Raw genomic sequence first — 24,117 nt, forward strand, 5'->3', positions numbered from 1 at the left:
ACTTCAACAATATTGTAGCTTTAAAGGTATTTACAGACATAAGGAGCAGCTTTAGAGATTCTAAGCGCACAATTTCATACATTCAGAAATCCATTGACTCTCTGTCTCATCTGAATAGTGATAGCATGTGTTGAGACTGACAGTACATATGAGAACCTTCTCAGGAAAAGTTCTATTTCAGTGTGTTAACCCACATTGAGATGTTTCATCTTATACAACAGTTATGTGAATGGCTGATGAGATTCAGGAAAATACTGAAAGTTAACATCATGTGTATAAAATGCTTACCTTGAAAACCATTGTTTAGACTTAGCACGGATACCACCTTATCCAGCTTCTTACCTATGCATTTACGCTTATATAAAAAATTAGTGTTCTCATGTGAATAAATTTAACTATTGAAATAATTTTGGTTTTGTTGAACAAGCTCTTCATAAAAGTAGGCTGCTTCTCATACACAGATAGCATACCCTTTTTCAGTTCCCCTGGTTTGGATTGAAAAGATCTGGCCCTATTTGCTCTAAGATTTTGTTTAACTGGTATCAGTGAAGATACTTAGTGCATATAAAGCCAAAAGCATATATTTGTCTTTGCATAATCAAAGCAAATTGAAGAGTTCTGTCAGAAAAATATAATATTTACCTAAATTCTGCTACAAATCTAGTGTGCAGTGGTCTTTACCTCACAGAGTGAAGCATGGGACTGAGACTTAACTCACTTTCAGAGGCGAACGCTTTCTGCACACAGCACAGCATGTAACGAGAACTAAAAATTTCAGCCGTAATGAGAACAAGAACATGAGAATTCTATCACCTCCATCCCTTGCTCAGAATTCAGGCTATGAAATAAAAAAAAATTTATCTTGTGTTATCCTGAAATAGCTCTGTGACCTGAAACACTGATACTTTTGTATCAGCAGTAAACAATAAACTTCAAAATTCTAAGGTTCTAATAATGAATTATGGTCTCTATTGTCTTTACTTTCTGCAAAACAACAGTCATCTCCCATTTTAAAAAGCAGTTGCTAGGTTTCTGTGCTGAAGTAACTAAGATTTGAACCCACAGGACTAGTTCTAGCAGCTCTTGTCAGATCCTGAACACAAAGCAAGCTCTCTTCTTCTACACGCTTCACAGTGGGCCCAAATTAAAAGTACATTGGCTGCTCTCAGAATATGGTGTACAAACAGGAGAAAATTCTCCCTAATAATCCTGGAAAAGGCTGAAATTAATACTAGACACCTATGTTACGAATAACTGAACACTGTTTTGAGTATATTTACATTTTGGGAGACAACAAATGTGTGTGACAGCCCTTTCATTACTGTGTCTTCATCTGCGTGAGTACTGGCCAGTACAATCCTTAGGAGATTAGCTGATTTTGACCTGTATATGTAAAATTAGAGGGCATTATTTGAAAAATTGTTACAGCAGTCTTATTTATGGAATTTTGTGGTTTGCAACATGGCAACTTGCAATAAATAGAAAAACTGGATGAAGGCACAAAGTAACATTCTGGGAATGCAGACTCAAATGCACAACTTTCTTGAAACAACTCTTTTGAAGTCACTGAAGCAGACAACAGACGCATAATATATGGGGTTTTTTTCCTAGCGGTTTTCACATGCTTTTTAACCAACTCTGCCTGAAATAATCCAAAAATGAAGTGGTATTTATTTAAAGTAAACCTAGTGGCTGCTTACCTGTAGTACCAAGGAAAAGCAGGACTGTGATCCAGTATGTCCAAAAGAGGATAAGCACAAAAAATGTCCAAAATGGCTGGAAGACTAGCAGTGGCAGGTGAATGAAGACCTTGCCGGCCACGTGGAACAAGGCAATGGTGAGAGCTACTCGTTTGCGCATAACTAACATTATCAAGAACAAGATAACCTAGAGGGAGAAGTTTCCAAATCACATTTTAGAGAACTTAAAAATAAGCAAGCTATCATTTTGCACAGCAAGGATATTTAAACACAGCAAATTAACACATGCTCTATCTCTAAGAACACCAGATCAAAATGTAAAACTTCTATCAGCTTCTTCTGGTGATAAATTATTTTCCACATTATACTTTCGGGGAATTCCAGTCTCAAAATTATGTATTTGGAATCATCATCAGCCTCAGGCTCATGAGATTAGACCAGATTCTATCCTCAGTTACGTTTTATAAACCAGTGAAATTGGCAAGATTTAACAAAGAATACAATTTAGCATCTATATTTGGGCATGGTGTGGAGAACTTGTCATCTAAGTTAGTTAAACATTGCTGATTTTTAGTAGTAAAGTCAGTAACTCCGAAACATCTGGAGAAAATGTACGGAGAAACATCTCCAAAAGGTCTGAAGAAGATAAATTGGTACAGTAATAATTTTTAGTATTTTAGTTCACAATGATCTTTCTGTAAGTGGAAGAAGTTTGGGAACAACCGATTTCAGAAGTAGGAACAGTCTAAGGACTTTCAAACAAACTGAAATTATGAAGTACCTCTGAACTGGGAACATAGCAAAAATCTTGTAAGTGAAACTGGACTGGGAGTCCAATATTTTACCAATTCATGGGATTCCCTGTGAACATTTTAAGTAGAGGAGAGCAGCTGCAGGGTCAGTAACTCTCTCCTGATTCAAAAACAGATATTATAGAACAATGCTTGGAAGAAAAAAAGAAAAAAGAAAAAAACCACAGCTTGCAGTAGAAATAAGCTCTTCAAACATGTGCGCAGTATAAACCTTTCACCTGAATAAATAGAAACAACCAGGGTGGCAGAACAAGAAAATAACATAGTCATTAGCAAAGCATACCATGAGGACTGTAGCTGAAATGGCATAGATCAGAAGGGCCTGAAGATTGTCTTTGGCTATTTGAGTCTCAGCAGCACTGGCAGATATTCGTTGCTTGGCATACAGCCACCACAGGACTCCTGTACCACCTATGTTTTAGAGAAAACATAAAAGGATAACTGAAAGATGCTCCTTCTACGTGACACAGTTACTACCGACTACCAAAGAAACTAAACAGTTTATTCTTTTAAGTCTAGTCTTGTACAGAATACTCAAGGGCACTGATGGCTAACCCATCAGAAACTTCTAAGGATGGAGAAGTGCCGCCTTCTCAAGTAGATATACTCTTTTCAGTCCTAACCACTATGACCACTTAAGAGTCCTGCAGCTCTTTGACTCTATTTTAGGATAAAGTGCATGAGAGGACTAGTGAATGGGGAGCCCTAAAAATGAAGATCACCACTCCTATTAGACAGACAACAGAGTAACATAAAGAAGCATAAAGAGTTATATGGAAGGACATATGTATATATGTGTATAATATGGTAGGGAGTAAGAATTTAAGGTGGGGAACAGAGAGGGACCTTTGGATTAGGATACCAAATAACAAGGGGAACAAAAGTAGGAGCCTACAATTCCTGAGAAGACTAACTGAGAAGAGAAGAAACAGCCCTGATACTGAAAACACCACCTCAGGTTAATGACACATCACTACACCTCCAACAGAGGTCTTTCGGGCACTGGAAGAAATACCAGTGAAAAGCTCAGGAGGCCAATATAGTGTGAGGTACTTTCTTCTAAGCCCTGTTATGAAATCCTAGCCTCATGGCCAGAATTTATTCTCATATTCTAGCTACCTTTCCAAGGTAGAACTTTTCTTAAATACAAGACTCCAGCCCCTCAGGGAGGCTTCTGAGTATCTCTTTTGAGTATCCTTCTCTGTTCTGCTGTTATTTCTGCATCAACTGCATAAGCTTATCTACAGATCACAAGTTTTTGCTGAAGGTACTCCACTCAGGTCTAAAATGGAGGATCCTCTTTTGGTGTCTCCTAAACAAACAGCGAATACTGAATAAGCAGTATGTCTCAGAATGGCATGTTCTTATTCAGTCTGTGTAATGGATGTGATTTTTTAGGACATAATAACAGATGGCAATAAGTCATTTAACTCTTTCACTCAACATAGTTGCTCAGCTTCCAAAGAGAACATAAATGAAAAAAAAACTTTTTTCCCTTTTCTGTGATCAGAGATCCTGTGAACAGCAAGCAGAAAACCCAAGTGATCCTGAAAAGACAGTGATGGTCTGGCTATTTTTTTTCCATCCCTTGCAGTCATGCATTGCAAGAATTAAATGGCTAGTGCTTCCTAACTATTCTATCTTAGTTCCTTCCCTATGTTCATCTGCCCATACATTTTGGCTTTGCTACTATCAGTAGTAGAAAACTTCAGTTTTACAAATTTAAAAGTTAATGTGATAAAACAAGGCTGTCTTCATGCAAGCTAAATAATTTTGGATGAGACAATCTTTGGCCATTCCCAAGATGGCATGGCTGGTTGCATTCCATACATGATGTAGGTCACGCAGGACTTTCTGAGTCATATGGAAATACAAGGATTTCATTAGAAATGCTAGAGAGGCACCTTTGCTTCCTCTCCTCAAGAACAGATCTTAGATACACCTACAGAGCTACTTGGAGGACTGAAGGGGCTGATGAACCGGTCAGGGTTGTATGGACACATCTACATCCTAAGGGTCCCCTGAGGCTGCATAAACAATAGTTGCCCTTTGATTCCTTCACGCTTAAATACACCCAGCGTGTGGGTATGCCATTAGACACAACCAGGCTAGCTGTCTTGCTCACATGTTTGGAAGGCCAGTTAAGAAGGAGGCAATGTTTAGGGCTGCGCTAAAAGCGCTGGGAGGAATATCCCATATTGCCTACGTGGACTCTAATGAGATAGGCTGACAGGAAGCTTGCCAGCCAAGCAGGGAGTGCACCACATCTCTAAGGAGCAACATAATCTCTGGAAGAGGACTGCAACTACAGGGTGGCATTTTTCACATTTGTCTTGCAAGGGGCTTAAAGGAAAGCTGAAGAGAAATGCATGGTCCAAGACCTGTGCAGGATGTAGCTGGCCTGAGGACATGGATCACAAAGATTAGAACCAGGCACTCAGAAACTGGGAGATAAACGACTTACCGAGTGATCCCAGAATGACAAGAATTGTTAAAATCCAGACAAGTACTCTTGAAATGTACCTGATTATAACCATCAAAATCATGGATAACACTGCAAAAGAAGACAAATAAAATAAGTAGAGCAATTATTTCAGGTAGAAATAGCCTTCCTAATTCTCCCACTGCACTAAGATAACAGCCTTCTAACAGAATTTTTAGACAGAGATTTGAGGCTTATAAACTCACTGCACAGATAGTTAAGGAAATAGGCACCTCTACACCTTCTGCTTTGATACTGTTGATTAAAACAAAGACAGCATAAATACATTTACATGGTGCAGTAAATACAAGACATAATGCATACACACAGACAGATGTATTTAGACAATGGCAAAACAGACAGCAAGACATGATTATACTCCGAGCCTGGTAACACGAGCACACCTCCTGACGACCAGAGCAGAATTTGCACTCAAACACACTTGTTTGACAGTGCAGATAATGTGACACCTGTGTATTCCAAAATGTCATGCCAGTAAAAAGTAAGAAAAATTACTTCTTTATTTTCAACATTCAAAATGAGTTCTTTAAAAAGCTTTGTTCATACAGTTCTACTGCCATTCAGAAACTGCATGTTAATGTCATCTACAATCTCAGCCAACTAATGTATAGCGAGCGGTGTGTATAAGTGCATGCACATATTTTTGCATATCCTTATGTGTGTACCCCAGTTACATGAAAACCACTGGAACCTGGCTTTCTGAATCACACAATCTCACCCACTGTTTAAAAATAAATACATTCTTTTTAACTATGAAGGCATGAAAAATATTTTTAAATTAACTGTATGTAAAACTCTGTACTAACTTCTGACTCTAACCCAGCAGTAGCACTGCTAATCAGCCACTAGCTTTCAGATTTGGAACAGTCTTTCTACTATGATTATCAAATACTGCAGCTGTCAAGATAGAAGAATAAACAGCTTTCCAGTTATAGTTGAAGAGATACTCAATGGTCTTTTGCGTTTGGTGGGTTTTGGTTTTTGTTTGTTGGTTTGGTTTTGGCTTTTTTTAATGGTATCTAGCATCCTCACTCCACCCCACACCCCCTTTTTGTTTTTTATAAACCACAAAGGCAGACTGAAAACAAAGGAATTTTTATCTGGTACAGCTTTACAGTGTTTCTTTTTAAACCACATACTGCTCATACAGATGGATAGTGTTGGTAAGAGTAAAATATATTAATTGGGAAAGTAGTCTATGTGGTTGAGTAGCGTTCCACCTTAATTCACAATAATTTGTAAAAAAGAGCACTTCAGCATAGTGCAGTGTGTCCCTCTATAGGCCAGAGGCATCTCACAACTGTAGAAACAATTCAGCACTTCTATACTGCTGGGAATTTCCAGGTCTTTAGACAATGCTGGGATCTGCAAAGGTCTGAAGTTTTAACTTTGCAGGAAGGTGAAGAAGGGAGTAACATACAATACAACAAATGGGCACCTAACTGTCTTGTTTTCCCTCTGAAAGTTCTCGTATCCCTGCACAAGTATGTTAAATGCAACAAACTAAACCCCACACATTTTAGACGAGTGTGCTATCATGCACTTCTCACCTTGTCTTTTTCATTTGGAAAGGGTTTATTTGGATTTGAGTTAGCAGAAGATGAATATTAGAAGAGGGAAAGGTGAGTTTTATAATAAAAATGAGGATAATGGGGATGCTCTGTTAACTATACCAAAACTAATGTTGGCTAATCAACTGCCACACATCTGTATCTCATAATCAGTGGAAGAGGAGAAAAAACAGGAATGCATATGCATATTGCTTCTGAATAAGTTATCTAGCTGTCAAATAACATTTTAAAAAAGCATTCTGAAGCATTTTCTAAGGGCTCATTGCTATCATACATTCTTTTGCTCATACTGTGGTTAGAGGGTGTTAACAATCTCCTAATGCAGTACTAAGAAATAGCTAGTAATGAGAAAAACAATTACCTAGTGATAACAAGCAAAGTCCCATTATAATCTCTTTGCTGGTCATAACTCCACTAATCAGCCTGTGTAAGACACTACTGTCACTGACAAAGGTGATCAGGGCCTCTGCAAACTTGGCATAGCAGGAAATGTTCACAGGAGCACAGCGATGGAAGAATGGAATAGGTGCACTGGTGACACAAGAAAAAAAAATCAGAAAAAAAAATTACTCCTACTTAATATAAATGCCACATCAACACACAAATGAAAGGTGAATAGATGCAACCACTCCACCCTCATAACATCATAACCAGAAACCATGTGTTGAATGCACAAGTGCTGCTGGAATGAGGATGATCATAATGGGAAGTGATGCAGTTCTTACAAGTAACTCTGTGAGGCTGGAGTGCACAGTCCAATAAGAAATTATTACCCTCCCACCCTTAAACAGCAAGGCTCAGAAAATACACGTTCCTATTTCCATTTAATGACTCTCACTCAAGTGTCAGGTGGAGAACCAGCAGCTGAAACAACACCTTTCACTCATGTTAGAATGGAATACTGGCCCATATTTGCAGCAAAAGATATCCCATAATGACAATACTCTTCTTGCAAGCATACATGTTATGCTAAAAGACATCAGCACTTACAGCTGCTGCCAAGAAAAACCAATGTATTTATTCTCAGTCTTTCCCCATACTAAGCTTGTTCTCGTATTGAAGATTACAATCACAGTGTTTACTTTCATTAACTTTGTTAAAATTATGTACCACATTCTTTGTGAAACGTGCAAAGATGCCTCTATTGTTTCACTATTCATGAGCAGTTTTGGAAGCATCCTCCACAAAAATACTGACACTATACATTAAACTTTGCAGAATGCTCAGCATAACCTGTTATCAAGTCCACCAGAGAAAGATACAAGAGAGGAAAAACTTAACTTTAAAAGTGGGTAATTTTGTTTTCCAAATGTTTCCCATGAAATAGCTGCCTTTCTTGCTCATAAACTATGTCAGATCTCAAAGTGGCCTATTACATCTTTTGATCAATCTTCCCAATTACACCTCAGACACGTGTTCCGAAGCACATGTTCATTTCTGCAATTGTATCCAATGAAAGAAATGTCTTTCACTTAAGTCAGCTTTTCTTCTAACCTTTAAATTTGTTTCACCCTCCACAATCTTCCTTACTTAAAAGATTTCAGTGGACTGTAGCAGCAATGCACATAGCCTTTTGCAGTTTCCCCATTTCAGCAATGACCTATAAATGAGCAATTTTCTGTACTCAATAACTATTTGTTAAGCCCAAGCATTTCTAAAATTCTGTCATCTTAAACACACAGTGAGTAAACCAGCTGCCTTAGGCACATCCTTTCTATGCATTGTTTTTTTGGAAAAAAAAAAAAAAAAATCAGATGCTGAAAACCATTAGTGTGTAATTATTCCATACAGAATTCAGGAGAAATTATGATCACGTGCCATACCTAGGTAATTAATAGGTCCTAGCTTTTTGTTTGAAGTGACTGACAATTGTAAATTACATGGTTTTAAACTTACTGTGCTCAGTAGGTAAATGCATTTGGAGATGCTCGTATTGATGGTCTACTTTTAGGTAGTGATGAAGACAGCAGTTAAGTACAGCAAAGTAATTGTGATTTAGTCACAGTTGTTAAAAACCAAACTAAACCCATAATGATGGCTGCCCTATTTAAAAGGCGGCCAATGTATCCTCTCAGGCTCTTACAACACAGCCTATTTTTGAATATGCAGCATACTGCAGCTCATTATATGCAGTCATACTGGGAAATACTGAGATCCGAGAAGTTTATTTAACTGTTAACTGCTCCAACTTTGCAGAAAGCCTAGAGCGTTTAGAAGTTGTCAATATCAAAAACAAAGTGCAAATTCTGAGCTGGGAGTATGCAGAAGACTGTCAGTCCTGCATCCAAATACAAAAATACCCATTTTGAAAAGGGAAGCTAATGGGATTAAAATACTGTTCCACAATACATCCCAACAGAAGAAAAAAATGTTTTTTGCATACCAGAGTTTATATTACCCATCCAATGTCCGTTAAGATATAGCAATTTCACTACACATTTGAAGTTACCTATTTTTGTGCGCAACAATTAATTTCTAACTTTGTTGTAATTAATAACAAAATAAAAAACCAAACAAAAAAACCCCAAAAATGTTAGTGGTTCCTACAAGCTTTCTTGAGTATATAGGATTCCTGAGAATCTACCTTTTGAGATCTACTGCTATGTCAGTGGTTCTGACTGAATCAGTGGGTGAGGTAAGGTATGGCTTGTTTAATAAAAAAATACAATAATTGATCTATTCTCAGTGACCTGTGCTATTTATAAGGCCTCTTGATTATAACTTGGTATATTACATACCAAAATGGAATTACATGTTTCTGAGAATAACAACACGATACTTAATCATGAACAAGAGCTAGTGAAGTTCAAGCCAGCAGATGATGATGTTAAAAATTGTATTTTAAAGCAATATTCAAATGAAAAGATCCATCTGACTGTTCAGGTACCAGATTTGAGAAATGAGCTTCTTTCTCTCACTACTACTCCTGGGCATATACAGCAACCTGTGTGTGGGGAGCCTGGCTGGAGTGCCACTGCTACCTGCTCCTTATAACCTCTACAGAGCAGCCCCTTGGTGCAGCTCAGCACAACTGCCTCATAAACACTGCAGGGGAAAGCTGGATAGGTTTTAGTCTAGGGTCCTCCACTTCAAAACTAAACAGCAAACTCATGCGCTACTGAGACTGAGATGTGCTCAGCACAGTTTATGGAAACATGTATCACTGGCTGCATTGCTAGACTGCACTGCTGTTGTCAAAGTTGGACATTTTGCCTTGAAGGCAGAGGATCAGAGTCCATTTGAGGTGGAGTCTCAACTGAAGGCTGTGAAGAAGCCTGGTCATCAAACCAGAAACATTAAGGGACAGTCCTTATAGCATACTCTATCTCCATCCCATGGACATAATGGGAGTCAGATGATGGTTCATACCTCTGACAGATCAAATCTGAAAACTGGAGTGTTAGGTAAGTTCTCCCTGGATGCCTCAGCCTACAGGGTGTTGGGTTTTCATTTGCTTGTTGCCACAGGATTCCACTTCCCCTCTAAACTACACTAATTTACTCAAATAATTTAACTAAGAAAATCTGAAAAACAGAGTGGTTTACAGATACAATATTGTCCTTTCATGCTTTAGGACATTAAGTTCAGACTTTTCAATCTCAGAAAATACTAAAACTTATTAAGCATTTTATTCATATCACATAAAAAACAGGAAACACTCCACCTACACAATAGCTTTTCAAAAATAACTCTTGAGGTAGTTTTTGTGAGGAATTTACATAGTGCCATTAGAGCTCTGACACACTGTTCTATCCTCCTGTTTTCTTATTAAGCTATATTCATGCAGACTGAATGACATGGGAACACACAGTGAAAAAAGTCAATATAATTCTGGCAAAAATAAAGACTGACAAGCCTTTTCAGTATGCAAGCTGGCACTGAAGTTTTCATTTGTTTTTGTATTACAGCTATAACAGCTGGTTAGCTGCATGGAATATTAATCTGCTGTGGGGAAAAGTAAAAAAAAAAAAGTTAATAATCCAGCTGCTACTTACTGTCACTACAATATAAAAAAAATTATTCACTGGAGAGGCTACCAGGCAGACAAGAGAGATTTAAAATCAAAGTTTTTAGAACTGACAAAATTATAACATTTAATAAAATCGTCCCAGAAAACCATGCATAGGGCAAGACTGCAGTCACAACCCACTACTGAATATGTTTGAGAAGCTAAACTTTAAACACAACACAATTCTTCTTAAGTGAGTGGAATTACTGACAGAAGGGTGTGCACAACAGCAAACAGATCACTTTTCTCAGCAATGCTCATCTCCACAGTTCAAACCAGCATAGCTAGCAGAGTTTCTGGAGCTACAAACTTTCCTCTACTTCACAAAAAGCAGTCTAGTAAAACATTTTAAACAATAAGATTCAAATCGATCTGTTTATAAAATACAGCCCTCTTTTTGGTACTTGACCATCCTAATATTGGTCATTTGGGGACTGAAAGAATAAAAAATGAAGCAATTTGCTAAATCTGACTGCCTGACATAAGGTGTAAGAACCAAACACTGCAGAGAGCTGTGTGTCAATATACCCTTTTTCCTCCCAAATATCTGAAGTGCTCCATAAATGCCTCTGACCTTCACTGCTGACAAGCAGCTGGCTATAGGGTGAAAGGCAGTAAAACAGCTGATACTTAGCACTGTCAGTTACATGAGACAGAAGAGAACTTGAAGGTACCAGCTCAATACTCTCAGGAACACATATGTGGACAGTTTGGGTTTTTCTTTAAGAGCTGCTTTCAAAATGTCTTTTAAAAATATGTGGGAATAATACACTAAAATATCCACCTGTAAGAGAGAATAAATTTGTGCGGAATATTTTCTGAAGAACTGTCATGAACAAAACAAATCTCTGCTCCCTCCACCCCAATCAGACAAGATGTTAATATTACCTCTCTGGAACAGGATATTTAGGACATAACTTGGTGGCCCTTGGGTCTGTAGTGTACTCTGATGGCTGTAGTTCATAGCTACATAGAGCAGATCCTGTTGAGAGGAAAAAAATAGATTTATGGGGGAAAAAATAAAAAATCCAATATTCCTATTCTTTACAAATGGTATTAAAACTGACAGAGGTCCTCATTCTGCAGCTCCTTATGTTAATACCGCGAAGTTATGCTAGAGTTCCTCCTGTAATGGAACAGTGAATCAAGTCCAACAACAGGCTTTAATGTAACAAAATGACACTCTTCATCTAGGCTTTGGGTCTTCCAACATCTCTGTATTTGACGTGAAAAGGCTAATTCACAATGCAGTGTAAAAGAGAAGGACAGAAAGCAGAAAGCACTTTGAAGTCACCCCTCTCCTGCTGTCCACCATACTTTTAATCATTTTTAGTGCATGAATATTGCAGAAGACAATGTTCATTATAGAAAGAAAACATTTAAGTGGTTTTTTTTTCTGTGGTTTGTTTTTTTTTTTAGTATTTGCTAAACACTAAAAAGTCTATAGGCTTCAGGGAGAGGAACAAAGGAACCAAACAGTGAGGCTGGAAAGTTGTCTGAAAAATAGCACCGCATTAGATGTCCAAAGCTTTTAACGAAGCTGAACTCTCCCTGTAAACAAATTGGTACAGCACAATAAAGATCAAGTTGCCTACAACCAAATTCAGCCATAACTTAGTATGTGACACTTGCCTAATGCAAATACATTACTCAGACAGATCTCTTCCCATTTGTCTGCAATCAAGATACTGAACATCTGAGCCAACACTTCTAGAATGCAGCAACTGCCAAACTAGATTGGAGCAGCAGTGTCTCAGGAACTGGAGGAAGAGGTAAGAAAGCCTCCAATGGTATAAGCTGCCTATCCAAAGAGGCGTTTCTTCCCAAGCTTGTTTGCTAACAGATTGCTTACTCCCCCGTGCAAGGGCTCAGGATAGATAAGCCTTTAGTGTTCTTTTTTCCGACATAATAACCTAAGGACATCTTGCACATCTCTCTAATTATTCAATTCTTTCCATTATGAAAGCCTCCTCTCCAGAAATAATTTGTAGCCGAGTTCTACAAACTGGATCTGGATAATACATACACACTTTCACCCAAATTAAACCAAGACTTTTGACAAACAGCCTTATCTTGCCCTGTGTGACACCAAACAGAAGTATTATTTGTAGAAATTGTACAATATTATTTGCAGAGATCTTGTTTACCATTGTCACATTGCTACATCTATGAAGGGACACCTTCTATTTACAGACTGAAAGAGAAGACAGAGAGCAGCTGAGCAGGCCATCCCATGCACTCTCTGTAACACTACTTAAATACCACTTCTACAAATTAGCTTTTGGGGGCAGGTCCAAAACACCAAATACACCACTGAATAAAGTTAGATTTCCTGCAAAGAGAAGGTATCAGGTAAAACATCTGAATTCCATTTTCAAATATACTGTTTATATGAATCCTTATGCCTCTACTTGCTTATGTGGAAAACATGGCATCAGATAAACAGACATCAGACAAAACTACCTTTTTAAACTCATAGTTGTAAACGTAGTATCTAAAAGTAATTCCTGTTCCTTTAGGACAAAAGGCTCTATACTGCTGCAAAAATTTTTAATCTATTCTTGTAGATATGAAAACTTCAGATCAAGTGTGGTTACAGACAACTCCCAAATTTCATGGAGGAGCAGCAGTAGAGTAAGTCACATGTTTATCTTAAAAACAGAAGGAAAAAGAAGATTGCAGACATTTCCATTTTTTAAATTTTGCTCTAAATACAGGTCAAAAGCTAAGTCACAAAGATGACTGGAATCAAAAGTCCTGCAGGAAGAAGTGGGGGGGCTGTGTATGGACGACTGTATACAGATTCATGATACAAAATGTTTGGTACCAGCTTGGTAATATCGCCATTCAACCCTACCAGTACTGAACTACAGTTTAAGTATCTTATACAGAGGGCCCCACACCTAAATAAGTCTAAGGGACATGGTTGACCCGTGGATGCCCATGCTTCCTTGTGACTTCAGCATTTCAGGCAGAAGGGAAAAAGAGCAGGATTTGCCATGGCCAGGGAGGGACGATCTAGGTTCTTTGCACAATTGTGTATCTGAAGTCCTTCTTTCTGTATCACAAATGTAAGCCAAGCAAAACCAAATGCCATTCAAGTATGACCTGTAGACCAGGGTAACCCAACAAACCCCTGTGGAGGAAACTGGAGGCACCTTGCAAGGTCCTTCTGGAACCTAGCAGCACGCTTCCTCCTGTCATGCAATGGAGCAGTGGATGACTCTGGCTGCCACTTTAACCTCTTGCGTCTCCTTTGGATCTCTTCCCTTCAGCTGTCCACCTCACATAGCGTGCTTCTTTAAACTCACAGCCAAGCAGAAAAATATTTTCACGGAACTTGTCAGACAAGGGACATGGCAGCAGATAAACAGACATCAGACAAAACTACCTTTCTTAAATCATAGTTGTAAAGGTAGTATCTAAAAGTAATTCCTATTCCTTTAGGACAAAAGGCTCTATACTGCTGCAAAATTTTTTAATCTATTTTTGTAGATCTAAACTGCATCTAAACAAACTACCAGTCCAATAGATGAAACAATGCCCACGAGATTTGTCCTCTTGTCCTATAAAATTAGGCAGAATAAATTTTTACTATTCCCATAAATATTTATTTCTTTATATTTTGAAAATCTTCTGAATTCTGTAATACATACCATGTTGGAGAGATCTACAACCCAAGTGTGCGCTTGAGTAATATATCACTTTACATCAATCTTAAAGTGATTTCTGAGTCCCTGTGCATCAATAAATAAAAGTTTGAATTTTGTAAGGTGGGAGTGGGAGGAATGGACTGCTTTGCCAAACCTTCCACCCCCATACTAGTAGAGACTCTTAGCACAGCCAGTCTTATTATTGCTGCTTGAGTTTGCAAGGCCTGCAAAAGCTTAGAAGAACTCAAATCATCTACCTTGCTGAGATAATTAGTTTACCAAAGACATTACTATTACTCTGAATTTATTATCACTCATGTTTCAAAAACATTATGGGTAGAATTGAGAGAACAAACTAAAAAAAATCATTAAAGTAATATATTATTTGCTTCCTACAGCAGTGCACGTATTGGTACTGGAGAAACCATTAGGTGAACAACATCAAACTGTCCTACAGGGATTGGATTTGAGATCCCGACGTGTTGTAACCTTAAAGAAAAATACTTCTAAACTATGAAGAGCAACAGTTGCCAGGCTATTGGTAAGCACACAGAGCTTACTGGTCCCACAGGCCGTAGTTGGTGCTTTCATCTATGGAGTGGTAATTCTGGAGACACAACACAGCTTTTGTTCCATGGTTTCTTTTCCATGAATAGAGTTGCTCCAGCCATTAGAATATTTGGGGGCCACAACTGGAGCAAAATATAGTGAAAGACAAACCTTCCTTTCAACCTTAACCTAGCCTTAGGAGCGAAAGGCACCACTTTCTTTTTTGTTTTTTTTGTGCTTGCATTAGTAAGGAGCTGAACAGCTATTATCTCTGGCGTTCTTAAAAACAACTACAATTAGCACAAATTATGTAAAGATGCTGTAGAAAGCCAGGACAAAGATGGGGGACCAAACTCTTCTTTCAAAGATTCTTTCCACCTGAGAAAGCAAATTACTACAGGTCTTGTGCACTTAGAGGACACCACACACAGAATGACAAGACAGCAGTACAGTATGTGGGAAGCTCCATACTAGCCTGAAGTAGTCAGATAAAACTACTTTTAGAGACCAGAGCTCCAGTACAGCTTTCCTTTCTGTATTTGCTGTGTTGCAAACAAACACACAAAACCTCTGCCACATCAGCGTCACTATCAATATAAAAAATTACAGCTTGAGAAATGGTTAAGATTTCCTAAATCATCTGCTAAGAGGACGAGCCCACAGAGGAAACCACTGACATTAATACTGACCAAATGATAGTGGTAGAAAGCACACCAGGGGCTCTGGATCTCGTTCTGAGCTGCTCAGCAGCACCTACCCATCTCTCAGTGTTAGCAGGAACTAAAACAAGGGCTTCCAGATCCAAAAACATGGACACATACTCAAAGTCAAAGATTGAAACAGAAACATACAGGACTATATAGAGATACCTGGGATAGATTCAGCACCAGGATTGGAACACCAGGTGTGCCTTCTGTTTAAGCTATGCACAACTCCAAGCTGCTCCACATACCCCTTTTCACAGGCACGTGGCAAAGCACAGCCTGAGAGACTAGGAACCACAGCTTTGGTAAGGTAATTTATATGATCTTCCATGTATGGTTTCACTGTTCTGAATCTCACTGACGGTACGCACGTATTGTGCATGTACGTGACTTAACTGACTTCTGAAAGACCATATAATGAAGCAGAGATTGTAGTTAAAAAACTGAACATCTTATTCCATTTTAAGCATTCTCTCTCCTTCTTAAGCAACAAGCCAGTAGTCCATCAGTAACGTAAGCCCTCTAACACAGGAATCAAACTCAACGTTTGATTACTCTGTAATCACAGATACAGAAAGGTGCAGAAATGTTAGCAGGAGCAAGGCTGTTTAAATCACAACTATTGGCCTCTGTACTTTCAGCCCAGTACTAATTCTTCTTGGGTTCTGGGTGTTTTATGAGAAACTGCTAAAACATAGCTAGTGTTGTGAATCCATGACTCAGCTGATTATGCTTGACCAACCCACACAATAAAAGCTAAGAGGTATTGACAGCTGGATATTGACAGAGGTGGAATTCACTGGTATTCAGGAAGGACAAGGCTCCCAGACCCTCACAAGGATGAAATTCTTAATGCTTCTCTACTTTCCTCACTCCAGAGCTTGACTCAAACCTACCTGTTGAACTCTATCAACTCTGAACTGTTAATCTGAACCACATTACGAGTCTGAACCTTCAGGCAATGAGACAGCCCGGTGCACTATAATAAACATAATAATAACTGCATATTCTCTTCCCATATTAAGGACCAGCATCATGGCATAGAAAAGTGGAAGCTTAAGACACTGGCCTGTGTACCAGTAGGGAATTCTGCTGCAAATTCCACAGCCAAAAAACCACAGAAGAGGTCGGATGCCAAGCACTACTTCCACAGAAGGTGGTAAGTTACTATCTGTTGCCGAGTTCTGCCTGTAACAGAGAGCAATGTTGCATGACCTCAGAAAAAGCATGCCTATGGGGAGGAGTAGTAACAAGCCCCTCTCTTCACGAACTCCTGCCAAGGGGAAGAAGGTTCACGCCATCATAAAGGAAATACACCAATGCTGACCAGACTGTCTTCATTCATTGTCTGCTAGGTATGCAACTGTAATTATATCCTGTCTACAACTACAGGAAGTAATTCTACTCAGAACACAAGCACTACAAATACATAAAGTTTAGGCTTTTACAAATTTCCTATTTGCCTATCCGTTTTTTGAACAACAAAAACATTCCAGAAGCAGACAAGTTCACATTTGATGCTCCATTTAGGAATGAAGTAGCATTTAGCTGTGCACAGATTAGCATCAGAGCTGGAAATGAGCGAGAAAACCAGAACTCCACTTCTTAGCCACTGATTTGAATACAGCCTGAAGTAGGAGTTAATGTGGAAGCACCAGAGGACTGCAGAGACATACCTAAACATTGCAGCTACGCCTTTTGCAAATGGTGTGGGAATAGAAGCAGAAGGCCAAACAATGGTAGAGCTGAATTTTAACACCTAAACCTAATTTCTGGGCCCTACTGGAGCCTAGAAAAATTGTAATGCCTTGAGAAGAGCAAGACAGCATAGGACAGACCACTTTGCAGTCAGGACTTCTCAGATTAATGTGACTGATTTGTTCTCAGTGAGGAAAGCAAGTTTCATTCTCTAGATCTATCCACTGGTGCCTTCAAGATGAGTGTGTGTTTTAAAGGATGAGAAGTAAGGGCTGTATACATTTAAATTTCTAGTTGTTGCATAGAGACATACCATCACTTCTTTAAAACAATGAGCAGAGGGCAGCTTGCCTTTATAAATAAATGTGGAATTGAAGTGAAAGTAAGTATTCTCCAGTGCCTGCAAGAATGTTCCAAGAAAAAATCTAATACAAAACCCCTCTATGTAGATCTTTAAATGTCTCCAGAATTGAAGACCACAAAGAGAACTACTGAGATAGCTAAGCACAGTTGCTGTGACAACTAACTGTATGTAAAACAAACCAAACCAACCAAACAAAAATTTTAAAAAATCCTAGAGTCAGAATTCATATACACATATTTAGAATTGTAATTGAAAAGCCCAGGCTATCCCCTTTTCTATTCCCTATTCCTATGAACAGTGCAGCAAGTTGAAAACAAATACTAATTTACCCGTTCTTCCCCTCATATTTCTTCCAGTACTAAACGAAAACAGCTATTCTGAAACCAAATTAAAAATCCATTTAGTCCAGTAGCAGATGTTTTCCCTACTGTATCTTTAGCTCTCCACCACTTACAGCTCAAGAATATCCTTGAGTACTGACCTCCCATTAAATAGCCAAACGCTATTATTCTAACAGTATATCTGTTGCTATCTGAAATATCCTCATGGCAATAAGTTTTGTAAATTAACCATAACCTGTGTGGAAAAAAATCTGGCTTTTTGATAACCAGTAATTTCACTTTTGACCTCTAGTTTCATATTACTCAGGTTACAAGATTAAAGAATAATACTTTTTTAACCTTCTCTAAGCTATCGCTGCTTTTAATGACCTTATTCTTCCTGATAGTTTTCTTTTTCAGGCAGAAGAATTATTGGTCACTTCTTGTGATCTTCCTTGTTTGGCTGGACACATACTGAGAAATACACATATATGAGTAAGTTTTGAAAAAAGTTAAGAAAACACTTTGTCAAGGAAGGACCAGAAAACAGCCTTTATGATGCCAACAGAGCATGAGTTTACACAAAATACAGTCCTTATTTTTTTCCCCCTTCACAATTAATAAACATTACACTTTACGACAATGCTGTGCCTCCACCTAATCCTCCTGCTATTCTCAGTAGCTTCACAATCTCACAATCTCCTTCCCAAGTAGCAATAACCATTTTAAAGTAAAATGCTTAATGTATAACAGCGGTTGTTCCCCACCGCTTTGTTCTGTAGGTATTCCTTTGCAATTGCCATTTTATTCCACTGCAATTGATATCAGATTTTTTTCATGTAATTCTAAATAATTCACTAGCCGCAGCAAGATTTATTACCTCACTGTTGCTCCCCCTTTCCAAATGGTTTATTAATGTAATCAATAACACAACACAATATTACTGGAGGACTCTACGTGCGGCCACTTTCTGTTGTGAAAACTATTTCATTCTGACTAGAGGATCCATTTCCAGCACAAGACAACCTTGAAAGGCAGTTCTGGTAACAAGGTGGAACGGAAGTCTGGTAGCAGTGGAAGACTCTGTATCTCAAAATCAGCCATAGTGTACTTTTATTCCAGCCAACCAAAAAATGACATTCAAAATTAACATACCCAGGTTCCCAAAGACGTAGTGGTACAGAATCTCTTTAACCATAAGATGCCTACAACTAATATGGTACAACAGGCTTCAGGAAAATCACAACCAAAGGATTAAGTTTTAACCAACACACTTCCACTAAAAACAGTGCGTGCAAGGGAATGGCAGCAGAATTAAAATGTCAAAAGCTGGCCACAGCTGATGTAACTGCTATTTCTAAGGCAGGTACCAATGGTAACTGCAAAGACATACTTTGATTAGTACTCATGAAGATGTCATCACCTTCAGACAAATGAAAACTCCTTTTAGTTTTCCCTGTGGTTCCTTCCCATAGCTCAGAGAGATGACCTGCTCTGACTCAGCCAGACGGATTTCCTTTATTGATTTCTTTCAGGTCAGTCTCTGTTGCAGGCTTAATGTAGCTTTACCTCTGGCTCTAAGTCCACCCGGACCTCAACTAGCCTGGCCTAGCTACAGATTTCTGACAAGATGCCTGGTAACACACTGTAAAATAGAAATTTCATTTCATGTTCCTAATCTGCATCCAGTAATTTAGACAACAGATTGGAATATTAATTCCCACAATGACCAGTCAGTATGGTTATCACTGAATTAAACATGACAGAAATCATGGCCACCTGTTTAGTGTTTCTTTTTCATAATGACATTTCATTATCCATTTGGCACAGTCATATATGAATTATATCTTCAAGGATATTTCAAAATGCTTTGGCAAGTCCTTGAAAAAAGCACTGCAATGTTTCATGGACATTAAGATTTGAAGCATCAGTCAGCTTCCTGGGAAAAACAGCTTTCAGTCATTACTCAAAAGACATCATTCTTTAAGTACCGAGACCAATAAGAGCATTGAATCACAAGTACTCCCTGCCTGAGGTGTTCTGCCTGGTGAGAAAATCCTGGGGAGAGCAGCAGCAGTCAGTTCACAATATACAACATTCTCAGTTGTGTCCAAATCACACCTCTACAAACTCAAGTATCTGCATGGCTGTGAGACAACAGCATTAGAATCTGCTCTCAGCCAACACTGCATCTTCCTGCACCACCTCCAGGAGTTGCCCCAGAGCATTCTTGTACTTTACAGCTTGCACCTTGGCACAAGCTGAAGATCTGAGCAGGCAACTTCCCATCTTTTTCCTTCCCTTTTTCCTCCTCTTGTAAAATGTACCAACCGGTTTCATTGTTCTGGGTGTCAATTATTCTGAACACTTTCTTGTTTTCCTAAAATCAGACAGGCTTTGTGAAGGATGGGTTTCTCCTCTGCTCAGATGACAAGGTACCACAAATGCAGGACCCGACTGTGGGAGAGCAAGTGGGAAAGGGGTGGCAGTCAAATTACTGTCCTGAAATGGTGCACCGTTATTGACCAAATCACTTCCTTTTCCCAAATTACAACAGAATAACAAGTGCATCATTACTAATTCAGGAAGCCGAAAGGCTGCTTTGCCATGAAATGATCTTCATGCCTCAAGCAAGCATTTTCCCTGCCCTAAATGCTCATTTATAATCTTGCTTACACAAAAATACCAGCCGTACTGCACAGAAAGAAAGAGCTCTATCATAATTGCTCCGAACCTTAGGGGCTGGCAATTCTGTCACATGCCTGTCCCACTTTGGGAAAGATACCATAAATGCTAAGCTAGCTGGAAGATCGTACCTGATATTGATAAAATTGTTAATCAATATAAGGATGTTGTAGTATATTTTGTGTAGTTACATCTTTTGATAAAGATGTTTAGATTAAAAAACTTACCGTACCACATCTTGACAGGCTGAGGCCCAACAGGATTTCTTTGGGATGGAAGGGTTCTTAAACAGTGAAAGAATGAAAGAATTCCAAGGTGCATGGGCAAGTGAGGTGATTTCAGGGATGGCATGTGAGCCAGGTGAAAATGGCTAACTTCAAATGCACATGCAACAATCTACACAGAGCCTATCTCCAGCACAATTTCTATCTTCAGGTTGCAGGAAGGGTTAAAGCTTTTACAAAGGCTCAGCAGAGCAAAACAGAGAGCTGACTGAATTCTCTGCTGATATATTTAAAACATTAAGGTGTTTATTTTTTGTTGAGTGTTAGAAGTTGCAAACCTGGGAAAATACAGCATTGATTATCACAAGAAACCAAACACACATCTTGCCCTTCTTCTTCAGAATTTAGAGCTGAACTCTAAATTCTAACTAGATATCACAAACAGAAATTGCCATTAAGCTCTGTGCAGCCATGTTCAAAGTCCTCGGATTTCCTTATTATCCTTTTTACAGTGCAGTCTATGGTCACTTGAAACATACTGCCAAACATAATCCTAGTATTAATTTAAACCCACTATCATAGTTACAAAGTAGCTCTCAGAAAAATTATTCTGCTTACTGAGTACTATAGTTTGGTATTAGTTCACTGTTCTTGCTCTATTGCAAGACTAAATCATGTTTGAACTTTCACTATACATGTGCAACATTTAAGCTGATCAATACTTAAGCTCTTCATTTGCTGCAAACCATCACTTTGTGGAACCTGCACAGGCTGGTGAACATTTAAGCAGAATCATATCCATGAGAATGACAATATTTCTCTGAACTGTGTGATTCCAGTCTTGCACAGAGTTCATCTACAAAAGGAAAGCTCGGTTTAATTTAGTACCTGGTTTTGATAAACCCAGTATCATATAATGAAAATTAGGAATTGAACTTATTAATGATTCTGTTCTGCTTTAATACCAGGTTTCATACTTTTGACCAAGCTTCTGTAAACTGAAACAATTGGCTGTGATATTAATTGGAAAAAAAAATTGTTTCTCTTTAGGTTCTAAAATATAAAACATTAAGGGAGGTACGGTTAAAATGGAGAACCATGAGGACAAGGCATAGCATGTTTTGGGAAGGGTGAGTTTTGGTGTACTTTAAATGTTGGTTATACTGAACATATTTCAGCCACAGTCAATAAGAGACTTTACTTATAAACATAGAAACAATGTTTGTGGTAAAACAGCACGGCTGCATTTCATTATTTCAAGATGTACTTAAGCAACTCCACTATTAATGACCTTGACTTCACACCAACGAATAACTGGCCTGGCATTAGTTAAGAAAAAGACAGCATGCTCAAACCAGGGGTAAAGAGTAAAAGTGTAGATAATGGCTAGTTTCACTGTGGGCTTGTATTTGACAACAGTGCACAGACACATGAGAAGCTCCCGTTCTCAGACCATCAGCTGCACTGCGCTGGCACAGCTGTTTGTGGAGCTCCACACGTGCTGTAATGCCACCCGGTAGTTCAGCTCCCTGATTCAGGCTGGCAGACACCCAGGCATGCAGGCACAACGCAGTGGGAGACCCAAGGACACTAACAGTGTCCTAGGGCCCCCCTTCAACTCACTCTGCTTTCAAACAAGAAGTACTTACACAACCTGTATGAGAACAGAAATCAACATTTCATTTCCTTCTATGAAATGTATTCAGTTTCACTGCTTTGAACTTGGTCACCCAGACTGACTCATCATAGCCAAGTATCTCGCAAAGGAATCTTATCACAGCATTTTAAAAGATTAAGTAGGAAAGTTTAGGACAAAACGTTCCCACTTGAATAGCTAAAATCCCCTGCATTTTCCTCACATTAAGTTTTTGTCTTCACTTTTTTCCTGAAGGTCCAAAAATTGGTTGCCTCTCATACATTTTATTCCATACAGTGTTAAAATATGAATTGAGCTAGTAATATCAGTATTATAACTACAAAGGAAAAGTACTGCTCTTAGGGGAGATGGGATACGGTATTTAATTTGTTAATATAATTAGTTTCCTTTCAATTTCTTTAAAAAAAGTGTAAGAAAACAAACAAAACAAAACAAAACAAACAAAACAAAAAAACCCTGCCAGAAACTACACTGTAGTTCTGAATGAAAGCAGGAATATTTTTACATCCACAGCCATATTCTGTGCAGCAAGAGCTGTTCAATAGCAGCATTGCTCTCACTAACTTCATATACATGAGAACATCTCAACAGCATTACTGTTGAGCAGCAACGTCAGAACATTTCCCTAGGAGTTAAGCACGCATCCTACAGACAGACATTCCCTCAGTTTCTTGTTATGCTTTGTATTCCTGTTTTAACAATGACCTTTCAAAACGTGACAGAACAGAAGCACAACACTGTAAGATTTAGTAAAATTTTAGCTTAACAAAAATATCACGTTATTTCTATTGATATTTCTTAATATGTATTTAATTTTTAGTTCAGATAATGCACAGGTTTTTTTGTTTAATCCTATGAAAATATCTGGTACATGAATAAAAACAGATATGCTTTTTGCATACCATTAGTTTCTGCAAATTTCTGAATATCAGCCAGAGTTTTTAGTTCCTTCCTTGGGCAAGCTGATACACACAAAGCAAGAGACTTGATCCTCTGATGTACTAGATCAATGTTGCATGGATCCAAGAAGAACACATACCTAGGGAAGAAAAAAAGGCAAATTACTTCTTTTTTAAATAACAGTTACACTGAACAAAATAAATTTTGTTTCAGTCTAAAGGATTCAGCCAAGGCTAACCTTCAGTCTACCCAGAAACACAGGAAATTCGATATTATCATAATTATGTGGGTCAAAGGAATTCATGTACTCAGCATATGCACCACAAATACATGGATACTTATATACTTCTGGATCACACAGAAAGGATGTTTAACTCTACCAGATTCAAGTCCATTCAAATGGATCAATGTTCATAAAAACAGCAACACTTCTGTGCCTCTTCACAGATATAATTCTAAACATTCATAAAGCTTCACTCCGACCTTAGACATGACTTCAATAATTCCAACTTTTTCCAAAAAGACCCAACAAACTTCATAAGGTTATGCTTATGCTGCAAAAAGGACAAAGTCCATGGCAGGACGATTCCATTTTAATGACTACAAATAATACCAGTAATTAAGAACAGCTTTTTAGTTTAGACTGATTTGCCACACCACTGGTCCATATAACTGAGCGGATTAGCATTTATTTTGAAAAAAAAAATTGTTCAGATATTTCAAGTAGAACTATCTAATGTTTAAGTGCAATATTTTAAAGAGATTCTA

The 24,117-nt window shown here is 38.3% G+C and overlaps 1 protein-coding gene across 3 annotated transcripts in view; it reads right to left on the bottom strand.

Annotated features, from left to right (window-relative positions):
- Positions 1-24,117, bottom strand: part of SLC44A1 (solute carrier family 44 member 1) — a 67,352-nt gene that overhangs the window by 13,360 nt on the left and 29,875 nt on the right. For all 3 annotated transcript variants that reach the window (XM_064439230.1, XM_064439229.1, XM_064439228.1), the window contains exons 4-9: positions 23,352-23,488; positions 11,484-11,577; positions 6,948-7,117; positions 4,977-5,066; positions 2,796-2,923; positions 1,701-1,887 (exon numbers count right to left, since the gene is read on the bottom strand). In XM_064439230.1, coding sequence (XP_064295300.1) covers positions 1,701-1,887; positions 2,796-2,923; positions 4,977-5,066; positions 6,948-7,117; positions 11,484-11,577; positions 23,352-23,488 — 806 coding nt within the window. The remainder of the gene's footprint in view (positions 1-1,700; positions 1,888-2,795; positions 2,924-4,976; positions 5,067-6,947; positions 7,118-11,483; positions 11,578-23,351; positions 23,489-24,117) is intronic.

The sequence above is a fragment of the Phalacrocorax carbo genome, chromosome Z, assembly GCF_963921805.1.
Source record: "Phalacrocorax carbo chromosome Z, bPhaCar2.1, whole genome shotgun sequence".
Taxonomy (NCBI): domain Eukaryota; kingdom Metazoa; phylum Chordata; class Aves; order Suliformes; family Phalacrocoracidae; genus Phalacrocorax; species Phalacrocorax carbo.